The sequence below is a fragment of the Chanos chanos genome, chromosome 7 (genome assembly GCF_902362185.1).
Source record: "Chanos chanos chromosome 7, fChaCha1.1, whole genome shotgun sequence".
NCBI lineage: Eukaryota > Metazoa > Chordata > Actinopteri > Gonorynchiformes > Chanidae > Chanos > Chanos chanos.
The window spans coordinates 29,750,490-29,768,383 of NC_044501.1; the positions used below are offsets into that span (position 1 = coordinate 29,750,490).

Consider the following 17,894-nt stretch of genomic DNA (forward strand, 5'->3'; position numbering starts at 1 on the left):
ACACACACGCACACGCACACGCACACGCACGCACGCACACACGCACACACACACGCGCACACACACACACCACGCGCACACACACACACGCACGCACGCATGCACACACACACACACACGCACAAACACACACACACACACACGCACACATACACATACACTTAATATTCTGATCCTTACCAGACATGCACAAGCATAACAGTACCTGTCACACGGCTAAAACACACATGGGAATACATACGAGCACACACAGCTGTGGTTATACTTAATGGGGACTTCCCATTGGCTTAACAACCAAATGAACAACCTAACTCTAAACATAATGATAAGAAACGAAATATTACAGTACTTTTTCTATATACAACAACAACAATATCTCTTTGAGAACACGGTTTCTGTGTTTTCAAATAGTGGTTATTTGACAGATATGTATATTCTCACTGGGACATTTGGTTCAACATGGTAAACACACACACACACACACACCTGTTAAAAATGAAAGACCAATATCCCAAAAAGTAGAAAGCTCTTACAGAATGACAGTCAATAATGTCACATGTGAAAAATGACTTAAAGTGCTTCAACTGACACCCCTAAGTCACACTCACACACACACACACACACACACACACACACACACACACTGCTGCATTCTTCTTCTACAGTTTCACACGTTATTTTTTTGTTCTGTCATACAGCACTGAAACAAGACCTATAGGTTGTTCCAGAACAGATTCTCTCTCTCTCTCTCTCTCTCTCTCTCTCTCTCTCTCTCTCTCTCTGTGTTTCTGTCTCTCTTTTTTGTGTAATTGACTCCTGTCTGTGTGTGATTGATTATTGGGAGGATCTGAGGAACAGACACATATCCGCACAGAGCACACAGTCAATCATCTGTCTCTCTCTCTCTCCTTCTCTTTGCCAAACGCACACACACAAACACACACAAACACACACACACACACACACACACGCACACTGACACAGACATAACCACCCAGACTGATAGACATTGCATTAAAAACAGTCTGATATCTCTCTCTCTCTCTCTCTCTCTCTCTCTCTCTTTCTCCATCTGTCAGAATGAGTGAGTGCTGCTGGCTGGTAAGCGGGGTATGGGAGCCAGCTCAGCCCCATTGACTGTCTGAAATCCATCTCTGTAATGCAATGCTGCCCGTCGTCAATCACTGCCTCCCATCATTCAAAACTACAGCTCCCAGAAGGTAGTGCAGGAGTTGTACTTCCACTCCTCTAAAACTTTCCATAAACTCTTCCTCAGGACAGCCACTTCCCTCGCCAGTGGTTTATAGACGTGAATAGCCTTAATGCTCTTCAGTGATTATTACTTCACTGACAGCACAGAGAATAAGAACTTCATGTCCGCGGTGAATGGAGGCCAATGTAAATCAGTTATTTCCAATAGTCCCAAGGGTAAATGCAATGCCTAGGCTTTCTTTTCAAGCCAAGCCATCTGGCACTGTTCTCCAAGCTTGATCGAGAAGGAGATTCTAAACAGGCAACTGATTCCATGACTCCCTCTGTGGCACAGGTGAACCTCAGTTAAAATGACTGATTCATCCTCCTTTTCAGTCATCTGTATACATGTCCATCCACTCGGCCTGGGTATTGTTATTTATTTCATGATTTGTGTCATGATATAATACAATACAACTGGATACAGTATGATAGGATGGGAAAGAATGTGATGTGGTGCAATGCAATATGATATGATACGATGCGATACAATACCATACAATACGATACTGTGCTGTCCAGTACGCATAACAACATTCAAACAGTCAAATTTGATCCAAAAGAAATCTGATAGATCTGACTGAGGAACACAGCTGTATGTGTGAAACTGTATCGCAAAGCACCACAAAGAAAAATGATGAAATAGTATGACAATAGTCAAAGGAAATGAAAAAAAGCTATCCGATTATCCAAGCTTGGCACCCCTAGACTTAATAGGCTTCTAGGCCTAATAAACAAAGAGCAAATCTAAAGCTTATAAATTCTTTTTTTGTACTGAAATGTGCTGGAAGCCGTGCTCACAAATTATTCTTGTCAGATAAGCAGTGCTCTTAAATACCGAGGCTTTTTTATTGTTGTTGTTGTTGTTTATTTTTAAGGAAACTGAAGCATACACTCATTCGTCAGTGAAGTTTGTGAATTCCTGCGCTTTGACAATTTCTGCAGAGGTGAAAAACACTTTAACCCGACACGCTTTACTCTCGTATGCAGAAATGTTATTTTGCCAAGTTGGCTGGGAGAGGATAATCAAATTCCTACTCTCCCCAGCAGACTGACAGCATGTTTATTAACAGGTACTGGCTTTGCGACGCAGCAAGACTCCTGCTCAACAAATCTCTATATCGTTTCAAAAAAAGCCGAGCATTCTCCCAGCTTCTTCGGTCGGGACCTTATTTTCTGGCAGCTGGAGCGACTGCTTATCAGTGAGCATATGGCTGGCGAACACATTTCTCCTGAAGGAGGTAGTGACTCTGTGAGAACCGGTGCGAGGAGACGAGGGTTGGCGGGCACTTTCGACGCGTGCTGAGCCGCCAGAATTCAGCCCTCCAGCAAAAGGAGGCGACCGGCATCAGCTTTTTTCCGGCCGAGCGATGACACAAACGTTTGATGTATCACCCGTCACTGACGTTTGGTCCTTCTCTGCATAACCCCATTCCACTATGTCAGGGTGCAGCAAATCAGCCAGATCTGATTCAAAACGAAGCTCTCAGACAGGCTCTTTGTCTTTAGAACAAGCAACATGACTTTTTTACTCAAGGGATATGAGAGGATGTGTTACGGCATGAATGAACTGGACCCTCTCTGAATGTTCAGATATCCCATGTAACTGTGGACTCTGCCCAGACTGTGTCTTTGGTTTCCTGTTTCACTTAGGGCTGTAGATTTGGGGCTGACTGTCCCAGTTATGTAGTAATGGGTGGGTAAGGCATTGATTAACCTTTCTAACTGTGGGTTATTCATTTTAATTCATTTTATTTGAGGATCTTCACAAATGAACATGAAGGGGGAGGGGGTGGCTGCTGATGTAAGTGATTGAAGACATTAAGGTCTGTCGACTGAGACGTCTTATCTGGATAACGTCTGGACAAGCTGAAGGTTTGTTGCATTGTTGCTATATCTCTTGGCACTGCTACTGTCCAACCTGGTTTTCTCAAAAAGAACATCCAGTTTCCTGTATATCAGCTTTAGGTCTCATAGGGGCTGTTTGGAGCCTCTCCATCGTTTTTGCTGTAATGAAAACATCCTGCCACCCATAGGTTATTATCTGTATTGCACTTATGGGAAATTACCCACTGACACAAAAGCCAAATATTGTCACTGTATCTTTGAGAATTTAATTACTGGGAACAGTCCTACCACTCATCCATCTACCCCCCTATACAATTATCTATCTATCTATCTATCTATCTATCTATCTATCTATCTATCTATCTATCTATCTATCTATCTATCTATCTATCTATCTATCTATCTATCTATCTCATACATTCACAGAAACTCCATTCTCCATCCATCCATCCATCCATCCATCCATCCATACTTCTAGCCACCTTGTGACACACAATCAATCCTCACAATGAACCACATATCCATCAATCTACTCATCCACCTTTGCTCTACTTGCCCCCCCCCCCGTCCCCCGTCCCCCGTCCCAGTGCTGCTAGGTTGACCTCTAACCTTGCAGTTTTTGCTACGGTGGCTGAGCAGAGGTCCTGCTACTCTGGCTGTGTCTCCGTGCACGTGCGGAAACGACCCCTCCAGATACAGGTAGTGACCCGTGGGGTCCCTGAGGGTGTGGTCGACAGCTGGGCCAGTCCCCAGCGTGGGCGTGTTTTCAGCTTTAATCATCCAATCAACATCATCCTCGTGGGACTGCCTCCAAGAGCACAGGTCAAACTCAAAGTTACAACGCCCTCTGAAGCCCTCTGGAACACACACACACACACACACACACACACACACACACAGAAAAGAAAATCTTTACAGCAAATATTAAACAAAACCTGAAGATTACAGACAAGTTTGCAATGGGCAAACACTACGCTTTACACCCCTGCCATTCATTATAACAGCAAGATAAAAACTTGTAAATATATATATAAATGCAATACAACGACTAGTCACACAACTGCTCCAATACACCGTAAGTGTTAATGTGTACACAGACAGTTATACTGGACATGATTGGTTACTATGGTAACAAGGGTAGAGTCAGTTGTTTTTTACTATAGTATCTGTGAAGATCAGAGAAAGAGTGCATTTAGACAGGGTCTTACTACAGATGTAATGGTCCTCGTCGGAGCCGTCTCCACAGTGGTCGATGAAGTCACACAGGTTGTCCTGGGAGATACAGTTGCCATTAGCGCAGGCAAACTCTTCCCTACTGCAGGGGCGGTCAGGGGGTAACATAGGGGCGCAGCCCCGAAACACCACGTCATCCACTACCACGTCCCCCATGTAGCTCACGCCACGTTTAGCGCGCAGGATCACCTACAATACACACACACACACACACACACACACACACATTTATTGTAAGTCATGTTGTACTTCTATACATGAATGTATCCTGTTCCTTTGAGAAAACCAAAACTGGAAAAGAGAGAGAGAGAAACAGAGAGAGACAGAGAGAAACAGAGAGAGAGAGAGAAACAGAGAGAGAGAGCGACAGACAGAGAGAGAGAGAGAGAGACAGAGAGAAACAGAGAGAGAGAGAGAAACAGAGAGAGAGAGAGACAGACAGAGAGAGAGAGAGAAAGACAGAGAGAAACAGAGAGAGATGGAGGCTGCAGCACAGCAAGTCAGACACAGACATTAGGAGAGAGAGAGAGAGTTTATTCTGAAGAAGTAAAGCAGGTCTCTTTAGTAGATAAATATGAGCTGAAAGGGCACTTCAGTTCTTGATAGCAGACATAAAAAGTGTACTTCAGTCTAAGAAAGAGCTTTTAAAAGGCCACTTCAAAGCTTGTCAGTGCTGATGAAAGGGAGGCCACAGCCTCTTCGGCTGACGCGTGTGCCTCACAGAGACCGTGCTGGAGAAGGACAGAAGCTGTTGATGAATGATAAATGAATAAAATAAATCAAATAAATTATTCTTCTCATGTCAGATCTTAATAGTCAAATTAATCCATCGTTTCAAGTTACTGTTATTATAAGGTCCTATCATTGTATTCAGCATTTTCCCACTTTTTCACACGAGCACACACAGACATTATGACTTATGAATGGTGTGTGTTGGTTGGCAAGTGTGTGTACGGACATATATGTATCCCCTCAAATGCAGTTTGTGGTGTGTAACACCATACCTCTGCAATTTCTTTTAGCAATGCGTTTCTCTTCTAAAGTCACTCTTAATTGGTACACAACTCTGGCTTTGTCGGGTGTTGGATTGTTCGTCGATTTTTCTTTGTTCACTGGCTTCTTCCCTTGTTTCTGTCAAAGAACTCTGTTCTGCCCCAAGTTTTTGGTTTGTACTTTGTTATAATTGAAGTCAGACCAAAGAAGATAACAGAAATATACAGATATACTGACAGACCTGGAAGTTGTGACGTATTCCGATGTAAACCTCAGCCCAGCGCCACTGGTTACCCGGGCTGCGAGTCTGAGACCACACTTCATGAGTAACATTTTCAGACGTGATAAAAACCTACAGCCCAGGAGAGAGAGAGAGAGAGAAAGAAAGGGAGAGAGAGAAAGAGAGAGAGATAGAGAGAGAGACACACACACACAGAGACAGAGACAAAGACAGACAGGGACAGAGAGCAAGACAGAGTTTTGTGAGCTACCATCAGTGGGAGAAGAAAACAAGGCAAGAGGTTACATAGCCTTTGCTTGGCGACTTCTCAGTTTAGCTCTGGTCTAACATGGATCAATGATCCTGTCTTTGGGCCATATGTGAGTGCACTTGCGTTTAACATAGTATGGCATCATAACACAGAACCTTCAGCTTTCTTACAGTGATAAATTAGGCAGTGTTACAGTTGATTCAATCTTTAGACATTCAGATTTTCAGAAAAAAGAAAAGTTAAAGTGAAAGTGAAAAAGTGAAAGGGGGAATGTTTTCTCTGTGTGGTGGTATCTTTGGTATACCAAAAAAACAAACAAACAAACAACAGTAATGTAATCTAGAGAATAACAGAGTGATGAGAATTATCTCACGGTCTAGAGAATTTCGAAAATCCATGATAACACTCAAATAATTTGAATGTAATTCTTGTTTCCCATAATTCCTTAGGTTAGCTCACCTGTAGTGTTCCCACAGTGAAGCCACACATGTAAAACCAGAATCCCAGGGTGCACTGGGGTCCGGTGGCTGTGATAAGTGGGGTCTGGAGGTCAGTGGTTTGGCCATAGCCACCGTTAGAGCTATCAGCATACATATACCAACCCTGTGGAGTACCGCTATAAAACACACACACACACACACACACCACACCCTTACTCAAACAGGTAAATGTTATTACACTGTTTCATTATTGATATGGGATGTGTGAGAGAGAAAGATGTGTGTGTGTGTGTGTGTGTGCGCGTGTGTGTGAGTTACTCACAGCGTATGGTCATTGACCGGTCTGTGGTACTCTTCTCCATGGTGTATGCTCTCACCCTGTCCAGTCAGCCAGCGGAAAGCGTGGAGAGGAACGGGTGGGGCTGGGTGACCTAAATACCACCCACATAACTCATCTCCTTCAAAATCACACACCTCCTTCACTGAGGAGAGAGAGAGGGAGAGAGGCAGAGAGAGAGGGAGAGAGAGAGAGAGAGAGAGAGAGAGAGAGAGAGAGAGTGAAATTATCAATAACAAATAGATTGGTTTACAAAGAGAGGGATCAACAAAGGCAGCAACAGTATGATTGTGTGTGTGTGTGTGTGTGTGTGTGTGTGTGTGTGTGAGTGTGTGCCCGTGCATGCATGCATGCGTGTGTGTTTGCATGTGTGGATGTGTTTGTGTGTGTGTCTGAAAGCTCTGGTATACCACAATACTGTTCGTCAGAACCATCGGAGCAGTCAAATCTGAAGTCACACACTTGACTCTGGTTCACACACTCCCCATATGCGTTACACACAAACTGGCCCTCAGGACAGCTGTGAGGGAGGGCCGTGGAGACAGCGGGTGGAGGAGTGGGAGTGCTAGGCTGAGCTGAGGGCAAATCACCTGAAACACACACACACAAACACACACACACACAAGCACATAAAAAGGTGTTCATGGCTTATTTAGTTACACCGCGAGGTTCTTTCCCTTTGTATTTGATGCAGTTTTGTTTGAGAGTCATGTTCTCACCGTTGTACGGTTTACACCCCAGGAAGGACAGATCATCTATAGCTATATCTCCAGCAAAGTCATCTCCCACTGTTCCCTCTATCAGAATCTAGAGAGAGAGAGAGAGAGAGAGAGAGAGAGAGAGAGAGAGAGAGAAAGATAGAGAGAGAGAGAGAGAGAGAGAGAGAGAAAGATAGAGAGAGAGAGAGAGAGAGAGAGAAGGTTGTGGAGGTGTGGAGGTGGGAAAAGGAGATGCAGTATGGCTTAATTTTTTCTGGGTGAGATATTCACTCTCTCCAAAGCTCATGTCCATATTTTACCGTACTTAGGAGGACTTCAGCTTGTGCCAGAAATCGCCAAGGTTTAAAATACATTTGATTATGGATATCATCTCAATGAGTGGACTGACCTTCAGATGTAAGACACACACATGCACACACATACTCACACACATATACATGCACACATACACACTGTGCATCACCATGGTCCTTTTTTCACTGTGTTCCTTGTTTCTGTGTGCATTTGTGTGTGTGTGTGTGCGTGCGTGCGCGCGCATGCATGTATGTATGTTTGGGGATTGTGATTAAGCAGTTTTTTGCCCCAAAAACAACCCCAGGTGTTTCCTTACTTGAAAGGGGCGAGCACTATTGAGGTACAGGGTCTTCTTGTGCCACAAGTTCCCCTGGTCGCCATAGCGAACCCACAGCAAGCTGCCACGCTCAGTGCTCTGAGTGCGCAGGTAAACGGCTAAACGGAAGATGTGTTTTCCAAACATGTGGTAATGAAAGCGGAAGACACAGGTTTGGGTGTTGTCAATACGCCACAGGGCCGGCTGTATGGGTCGGCTGACCAGGACAGCTGTGTCTTTAAAGTGCTGGGGGGCAGAGGACTCGATGTAAAGGTAGTGTCCATCAATGTTGGACAGGGTGTGGTCCTTAAAGGGACCGGTGTTCAGCGTAGGAGTCGGGCCCTGAATGAGAGTCCAGTCAAAGATATCGCTCTCATGCTCCTGGGTCCAGTCACACAGACCCTCTTCAAAATTACACATAAACCCCTCATCTATGACAGAGAGAGAGAGAGAGAGAGAGAGAGAGAGAGAGAGAAATGATTATTAAAGTAACCAGAGTGAATGAAGGAATGAATGAATGAATAAATGAATAAATGAATGAATGGATGGATGGATGGATGGATGGATGGATGGATGGATGGATGGATGGACGAATGAACAAACAAATGAATGAATGGTTAAATTTAGAGCCCGATCAATAAAGGACTTTTCAGACCGATACCGATTTCGATATTTGATTATTTAAAAATGCGATAATGATATATCGGCCAATGTTCTTTTTGTTGTTGTTGTTTTTTTTTAGAAACACATAACATAAACAAAGATTTTCCCTAACATTTATTTGTAGTCCTTACCAACATAATGCAGTTTAAAAGCAAACTTGTTTTATTGTCATAAATAGTACTTTGAACAAAAGAACAACAAAATATATCAAAGTTTTGAGAAATAATTCAGTAAATTGATACAGTGACCTAGAATAAACGCTGCTGTTGCATGCATTTAATACTAGCCTACACTAGCCATGACTCATGTCATATCGAGGACTTGCGACTTTGGGATTTCACGCTACATGTTTGAAAGAGAAGCTAGATATCTTTGTTTGGATACCAAGTCATGTTGGATACTTGTTCAGCTCACGTTTATTTATGTATCCCCTCTGGTTTAATCATTTCCAATGTACTGACTATAACTACAGACATGTGAGTGACAGATATATTGCTTCATGCAGGCAGAATAAGTTAAACGCTACAGTTTAATCTCTCATTAAATTTAGCGGTCTTCCACTGATAAACTTGGCACTAGGTAGCTTTGTCGGTAACCTAATTTAGCAATGGACTGCGTTGTAAGCTGCTGTAAGGGATGTTGCCAGTGAATTTTTAGAAGTGTAGAGGGAGAAATGACGGGAGCGTTGTTTGTTTACTCGCTAGAACTGCCACGCTGTTTCATAAGTAAACATACAATCAAGTTTGTCAACAGCATAGTCTACACCACTCAACTACCATAACGTTAAATGTCATTTTGATGTTTGCCTGACTGTAACGGCTTTCATGTGACTGCAGCTAAACCAGGCATGGCTGACATTAATGTTATCACATGGCTGAAGGATCCGGGTCTTCCCGCCATCTTCCGTCTCTTTTTTAATTGTCATTTATCGGTCGGGCTCTAGTTAAATTCTTTAACTGATGCATTGATTGATATTTGCCTACACATCAAATCAGTCTCAGTTACTCAGTTTAACAGTTTAATTCCTGAAATGATGGACTGATTTAAGATCATTCATTCATACATGATGAACTGATTCAGACAAACCCTTCCATTAAGTAATCCATCCATCTGTGATGGTTCAGATGAATCCATTCATATGTGATGCTTTGATTCAGATTAATCCATTTGAAGGTCATGCTTTGATTCATTCATATACAAGGTACTGACCACAGTTGCTCTCATCACTCCCGTCCCCACAGTCATCGACCAAATCACAGACTTGGAGGCGGTCTACACATGCCCCGGTCGTCAAACACTGAAACTGACTGGAATCAACGCATGACTCCTGGGCCAGCGGCAGCGAGCAGTTGTGAAACGTGATGTCATCCAAGGCGGAGATCCCATCGTACACGCCCAGACTCAGTTTGGCCAATGAGAGTTGGAAAGGCCTGGTTTGACGGCCTATCTGAACAGTTACCGGGTGCCAGACGTTGCCTTGGTGATAAAGGGTACGCCAGAGTACCGTAAATTTGTCCATGCCGTCGATGTGAAGGGCCATCTCAGCAGCACCCACCGACAAACCTGAATTATAGTGCCTGGAGGCGAAACACCAAATGTCACATTGGTATGTCTCTATGGTAACTGATTGTCTACTCCAACATCTACTGAAAATGTTGATGATTAGGTTTAATTTGACCCTCACCAAAAGGTCATGGTACATCCCGCAGCCGCCTGCCCAAACTTCGGGCTTCGCAGCAAAGCAAGCTGGGTAAAACTACTGCTGTTCTTCAGCACAAACATGAAGTGACCTGGGAAGAGAGAAAGAGAGAGAGAGAGAGAGAGAGAGAGAGAGAAAGAGATAGCAAACCTCTTTGCATTTTACCAATACTGCACAAATACCACACTATGAATAATATACAATGTATTGATGTAATGTAAGTTGCATTCAAAAAACTTGACTTTTATTCAATAAACTGTAAACACATGACCCTATGAAGCATAATGGGACAAAACCTTGAAACCTTGATCGATTGCTCCATGGTGGGATAGTATATTTGAAATAAACATGATTGAAAGTATATTCATCTAAGAGTGGAGATGTGCTGAGGTTTATGCTTATGTTGGTGATAAATCTGTGGTTCTCATGTTATATCGGTTCTGTGGTGTTCACTTACCACATTCACCCATTGCATGCTAATGCATGGCATCAGAAAGCAAGGATTATTTTTAAACAGAACACTGTAGTGGCCAGATTTCTGACCGCAACATGACCAAGCACATTAACAATGAATCGGCTGACAGACAATATCAAAATGACCAAAATTCCGCTTAATTCCACAAAATCCGCTTAAACTCAATGAAAGAATAGAGCACAGTGTTTCCAACTTTCTTTTTTCTCCACTAAGAATTAGTAAAATTAATGTCACAAAAGAGCAAAAAGCCATAAGGTTTCTGTGTTACAAAATGGCTTTCTTCAAGGCAAAAAAATGAAAGGCTATAATTCATCACCCCCTTCTTTACTCCCTTCCCTCAGCTATGGTAGCCTACAGAAAGTATTTCACATGCAGTTCAATATTAGAAGGGAAATATCACAGTTAAAATACTGAATGTAGGCCTATTCTTAGTTAGAATGTGAGCACATCAGTAGGGGTTAGTGGAGAGAGAGAAGCTCAGAGAGAAAGACAGAGAGAGAGCGAGACAGAGAGAGAAAGAGAGACAGACAGACAGAGAGACAAAGAGAGAGAGAGAGAGAGAGAGAGAGAAAGCAGCAGGGGAGAGATGAATCCATTAGAAACTGTGGTAAGAATGTGTGTGAGCTGAGTTGTCTCTCTTAGCTGAGTTATTTTCTCAGCGTGAACTCTAAGGAAAATATTTCAGGAGAATACTCCGCTTAGATGTGCAATTTTAATTTGCGCGCCAGGGAAGATGGGAGATTATTTTATCCATTACCACAGATACTACTGAAGTTGAAGACGAATTTTTCTTTATCTTGCTTCTCTCTCCCTCTCTCTCTTTCTCTCTCTCTCTATCTCTCACACACATATGCAGACACATATGTGTGTGAGTGTGTGCGTACGCACCCATGTGTGTAAGTGTGTATGTATGTATCTGTGTGTGTGTGTGTGTATGTAAATGTGTATATGTGTGTGTATGCGTGTGTTTTGTGTATGCCATTTTTTGCACATCCCAGTTTCAAGTCTTTGAGCTAGAGTCCAAGTCAAGTCTCATGTCTTTGGTCACAAGACCGAGCCAAGTCTCCAGTCTCTTAGGGCTGTAATAAGCGTTCTATCATCTCCTGCTTGTCATCCAGTCTGCTTAGAACACTGCATTGCTATATCTAAGGAATTCAAAGCATGTACTGCATTACCATCACTCATTTATCTATTAGCATACAGTATCAGCATTGATTAGTTGTTTGGTATATGAGCACTTTAAACAGGCTATTGCAATGGAATCTGAAAAAAAGAACACACATAATGAAAGCTTTCCTTTTAAAAGTTAAAAAAGTGTTTTGCAACATTCACTAGTCTTTTCAAAATATTCAGCGAACACCAATCTAATCAAGTTAACCTCCCTTAGCTACAAAGCTAGTGACAAGTTAAAGTTGGAAAACTGATGCTGAGCTAACATGTGTGCTAACCATCCATAAGCGTCCATATGCCCGCGCTTGCAAGTCAATTAACCCTATCCATAACCCTAACCCTATCCCTAACCCTATCCCTAACCCTAACCCTAACCCTAACCGTCAGCGCAAACATGCGCAGAACAGCTCATGCCTCCGGGGACGGATTGGGCACTTACAGCCGCTAACATTAACTTGTCTTTCACGTTACCAAGTGACTGACTGACCTATCTGGGTGCGTTTTGAGGTGCCTGATAAAAATTTGATGTGGTCAATCCAGCATCCTTTATTTTGATACCACACACCTTGCATTTAGCCATTCTTCTGTTTGGGCCTTGTATAGGGTTGCCACTTTGTGTAGAGCCCCCCCCCCCCCAACCCCAAGTCCTAGCTCAGGTTTTGCTTAACAGTGTGACAGTGTGTTCTACATGTGTCAACTCCGCAGCTGTTACCTGGAGAGGAGGAGTCATTAATTGGATTAAAAATGTGTATGGATTAGGCCGTTAAATGCAAAAAGATTCTTTGATCCTTTTTTTCTTCAGTTAGAAAAAAAAAACAGTTCTTAAAAGTGATCATGTTTATGGCTTAGGCAGGATAGACTGATAAGGTTATTTATTGAAATGTTTTAAATTGTACATTGTCATTTATATAATATATCAAATTTATGAATTATAAAATAAATCACTTATCACTTATCACTTAAAACAAATCTTAACCTTCAGCCCAAGAGAATGGATGGAATATCAGGATAATATTTGCACTGATTATTGCCTAACTACCTATATTGGTTACTGTGTAATATAGGCTAACAGGCTGTAATATAGGCTACAGTTGGCAATATACAATTAATTACATAATATACCATGTCCGCCTCGGGGGAAGTCTGATGTATGAGGAATCAAACGATTCCACTCTGTGTAGTCTGCTCTGCTCGGGCATGGGTAGCACCTGCAACATGCTGTTTAAGGTCAGACACCCCTGCATGGGTGACCAAAAAAGCTCGACAGCAAACTGTAGAGTTTGCTTTGTATTTGTTGCCAGGGAAAGGACTGACCCACTGATCATTCAGCCCAATATCTCAACAGCCTCTTACGTTTCACTGGTAAACTTCCCCACTCCACTTGTACAAACTTCCCCACTCCAGTTGTATAACTGGCTTGATTTTACTTGATGTTATGTTATTCTCAGCAGTTTGAAGGCCTAGTGTATATATGAAACGACGTGTACAAAAATACGGGACAAACTGCGTCCCTTACTGATTCAATACGGGACCCAGCATTTTATTTTCCAATACAGGACGATCCCGAATTATAAGGGATGGGTGACAACCCTAACCTTGTGTGAAGGCTTATGGCCAAAGGTTATCGCAAATGCCACAGCAGCTGCAGGTGTGATCGCCATGGTCACGGTGTTGTTGCTGCAGCTTACAGTCATCTGTGGCTGCGCGCGTGTGTAAAGGGAGGGAGTGACATCCAGCTCGTCAGACATGTCCTTAATGTTAATGCGGCAAAAAAATTAAAATTAAAATAAAGGTTGTTCACGAGTCCCAAATATCCAGTCCGAGTGGAGTCTCAAGTCTCTTGAGGACGAGTTTCAAGTCAAATCGCAAGTCACTGTGTGCGCGACTTGAGTCACAAACTCGAGTCCCCATCTCTGGTGTGTGTGGAGATGTGGGCCCACTTACCCATGCTGCTGTTAGTGGTGTGGTCTTGTGGAGGGGCCAGGTGCTGGTACTCTGAGGGGAGCTCTGCCACAGAGGTCTTCACCCAGTCAAAGCCGTCACCTGTGGCATACTCATACCAACCACAGGATGTCTCCTCAAAATCACAGTGGACAGCTGCAATACACACCCACACAGACACACACGCAGACACACATGCACACGCACACACACACACACACACACACACACACAGTTAGGAACCTACAATGTCCAGCGCAGGAACAAGGGAGCATAAATGTTTTAGGATATGCTGAGGTTGTGAGATCTTGATTACACATACTAGTCTTAATGAGAAGCTGAAACCACTGTTTCAGTCTAATGTGTGCGATCTGACTGCCTAATGTGCTGAGAGCGGTATATCAGCTCTGTATGCGTTTGATTAACTTACACACACACACACACACACACACACACACACACACACACACACACACATATTTCTGGGCTGCAGACACACACCTCATTACTCTTTTCACCTTGCTGATAATTTGTCCATTTTTATCGCTTAGCCCAGCACGTTCACACAGCTCTTTACAACGTCGATCATTCATCTAACAGGATCATCACACGCCTCTCTATATCCGTAAAAACGAATAGGGGTTGTAACTTCTCCATCGATTCTTTCACTTCCCAGAGTCCTCGGAGTGTCCTAAAACGCCTTCGGGTAGTCCTTCTGAAACGGGCATTCCCAGTGATTCCCGGCGAGACGGATCCTTTCGTTTCGTTCACTGAAAAGAATTTAATTGCTTGGCTCCTGACTCGCTCTTTGTTCAGGACCACTTCAAGCCCCCCCCCCCACCCCCCCCCCCCACCCCAATAGACTGGGACAGCATGTTGCTGAGTTCGGATTGACTCCTGTGATCATTCTACACCATTTCGACAGTGTAGTGTCTGATTTTTGTGCAGGTTTCAGGTAACGGCAGTAAATCTTGTCCAACAGAGGCATAAAAGGAAAACCCTTCTACACGGAATTAATCCTTTATCGCAGAGCTACCCACTAAAACTTAACGTGAGGTCTGTGGATTGGTTCGAGAGGGAAGGCAGAGTGAACCATTAAACCATCCACCACACGGTCTTACCAACACCACTACCCTGGGAACCTGACACAGATGCATACTGGGGTGAAGGTGTTGTTAAAAAAGGGCCCATGTAGTGGTCTACAGAGCAGTGGAGAAAAGTCATTGGGTGTAATGAGTCATCTTACACTCTGTTCTGAACAAGCATCTGGGCCCATGATTGACACATGCCATAAGAGTTCGACAGGGTTGAGGGTTCGTTGCCCTTAATGAAGCTCTGTTACGGTGTATTTACTATGTATACTTCGGTTTAGTATCCATCAAGGGGACGGTAAATGCCATTAAATACAAAGCCATTCTGGGTGATCACCTTTATCCTGCAGGGAAGTATCACTATAGGAGATAGGGGTTATCTCTTCTGGGATGACAAAGCCCCCATACACAGGACATGAAGGTTCACTGAATGGATTCATGTGCATGGAAATGATGTAAACCATAATCTATGTCCATCCCAGTCACCAAATCTCATCCCAGATGAACGTTTACGGCATATTTTGGAGAACTCAAATCCAGTCGAGTTCCACATACTTGGAGAACGCACAGTTTACCAAAGCAGAGAGGATCTATTTGGTAGTTTATGATAACCTAGTTATCAGATAGTTCGCCAGTCTTCTTTCCTTTCATTTGGTAGTTAGCTCTAGACTATACATGCATGTAAAACCGAACCATTCACGTAAGAGTAGCTTTAACAATCGGTATCTGTCTGAGAGACCGTGATACACAAGTGATCTAACATGACAATTATTACCAGAAAATTGTGTCTTTTGTACATTACAGTTTCCACTGATCCTAGCCTCTGGGGTTTGAAACCAAACCTGACCTGTTGCCTTCTCCACGATAAGATCTGAATTTCAAAGAAGAGCAGTGTTACCAATAACATGTCAAGAGATGTTACCAATTACATGTCAAGAGATGTTACCAATTATACTCTCAGTCATACTCTCATTCACCCCAAACCATGGACTGACGACTGACCTTTCAAACATTATTTGAAAGGCTAGTTTAATGAAATGATTATGCGATCTCGACTAATGACGGCAGAGAGAGAGAGAATGCTGTTGACCACTTGTCTCATTTGTTTCTCTCACTTTGATGGTGACACGGTTTCCATACATGCACTAAGAAAAGTGTTAGAAACAGCCATTTGTCCACAAAGGAACAAATTTCAGTTCTTTCAAAACTGTTAAACTAGCAGGGAACAACAGGGTTTTGATGTTGTTGAACAACTTTAACCTTGTTTTATCCCCTTTTATTAATAGTTCTGAGAGAGCAGAGTTAATTTAACAGCGGTGAGATGGCTGCTTACATTGGAACGCGCTAATCTTACCGCGTTAGCTATCCTCGGATGTTCGTTTAGCACGTCTAACGGGAGAAATGGGACGTGAAAGTCTCAGTAGTGTTCTGTGTCTTTCTTTCCCCATCTGTTTCTCCTCCCACACCGTTCATTTTTTTAATGTCTAACAGCTCATCAAGTCTCACAGGCTCCCTGCTCTGATGGCAAAACTACACACACACACACACACACACACACACTGCTAAATATTTTCCACCCCGGTGTGAATGGTCTGTTAGTATCATGAGGTGTTTTTTTTTTTTTTGTGACAGGTCAATTCTGTAGCTCCTTGCCTCCACATTCATATTTAATATGTGGCATTTGGACAGTAAGTTGGCAGAGACACAACTTTCATTTGTTTTTCTCTCCTCTCTTCTCCTCTCCTCTTCTCTCCCTTTTCTCCCCCCCCTCCACTTTTCTCATCTTCTCCTTTACCTCGTCTCCTCAGCACCTAATCAGAAATCACACGACGCAAACACATCAAGACTAAAAAAAAAAAAATTTGCAGCTTCACCTAAGAAAACTGAGAGAACCGTGCATTCTGGAACCTTCCATAACACACTCTCTGAAGAATACCGCTGATTGGAAGAGCTGAGAGTCGTCAGACGCCAGGCTTTTCAGACAGGACGGCAGATGTCTGTTTGCGTCTGCTTTGCAATGGCTGTAATTATGGATGATACTGAACACCTTATATATTCAATGCAAGGGTTGTGTGTGTGTGCTTGTGTGTGTGACAGAGTGAGAGATAGAGAGAGCATGTTAGTGTGTGTGCGTGTGTGTGTGTGTGAGAGAGAGACAGAGAAAGAGAGAGAAAACATGTTAGCGTGTGTGTGTGTGTGTGTGTGTGTGTGTGTGTGTGTGTGTGTGTGAGAAAGAGAGTGTCTGTGATTCTGATTGGGTGTGTGTGTATGTGTGTGAGAGAGAGAGAGAGAAAACATGTTAGTGTGTGTGTGTGTGTGTGTGAGAAAGAGAGTGTCTGTGATTCTCCTTGGGGGTGTGTGTGTCTGTGTGTGTGTGTGTGTACCTGCAGCAGGAACACAGTCTGGACTGAAGGACAGGTCATCAATGGCCAAAGCTGCTGATGTGTCCGTGCTGTTATTGATTACCCCTCTTATTACCACCTGTTTAAACACATTAACCCAACCGCTAATGACTACCTTTAGAAACAATTAACAAATCATTTCATATATTTAAAGGTGACATAAACCCATCTCCAAGACACTCATTTAACTTGCTGTTAAAGTTACAAATGCAATTCTCTCTCTCTCTCTCCTCTCTCTCGTTCTCTCTAATTGTATGGCCCGGTCAAAGTACATGTACCTCATTTTCTTGCTTTGTGTTTTATGACTGTGGAAGATAAGATTAATGTCTGTGAGTCACTGAGATGTCATTCTGCTAATCAGATAATTCTGTTCACAGCACAGTGCACTAAACAAATATTCCCTTTTAGCAATGGCTATTAATACAATCTGCACTACATCACCACTCTAGGAACAGTCACACTTTTAAATATATTTTTAAAATGACATCACAGATAATTGAGAAAAATGTGGGTGACTGACTGACTGGTTGA

At 43.0% G+C, this 17,894-nt stretch overlaps 1 protein-coding gene across 1 annotated transcript in view; it reads right to left on the reverse strand.

Annotated features, from left to right (window-relative positions):
- malrd1 (MAM and LDL receptor class A domain containing 1) overlaps positions 1 to 17,894 on the reverse strand; it is a 66,233-nt gene that overhangs the window by 28,075 nt on the left and 20,264 nt on the right. The window contains exons 6-17 of the mRNA XM_030779155.1: positions 17,346 to 17,478; positions 13,874 to 14,026; positions 10,270 to 10,375; positions 9,795 to 10,162; positions 7,923 to 8,353; positions 7,313 to 7,400; positions 7,004 to 7,183; positions 6,579 to 6,738; positions 6,276 to 6,432; positions 5,567 to 5,677; positions 4,308 to 4,521; positions 3,709 to 3,956 (exon numbers count right to left, since the gene is read on the reverse strand). Coding sequence (XP_030635015.1) covers positions 3,709 to 3,956; positions 4,308 to 4,521; positions 5,567 to 5,677; positions 6,276 to 6,432; positions 6,579 to 6,738; positions 7,004 to 7,183; positions 7,313 to 7,400; positions 7,923 to 8,353; positions 9,795 to 10,162; positions 10,270 to 10,375; positions 13,874 to 14,026; positions 17,346 to 17,478 — 2,349 coding nt within the window. The remainder of the gene's footprint in view (positions 1 to 3,708; positions 3,957 to 4,307; positions 4,522 to 5,566; positions 5,678 to 6,275; positions 6,433 to 6,578; positions 6,739 to 7,003; positions 7,184 to 7,312; positions 7,401 to 7,922; positions 8,354 to 9,794; positions 10,163 to 10,269; positions 10,376 to 13,873; positions 14,027 to 17,345; positions 17,479 to 17,894) is intronic.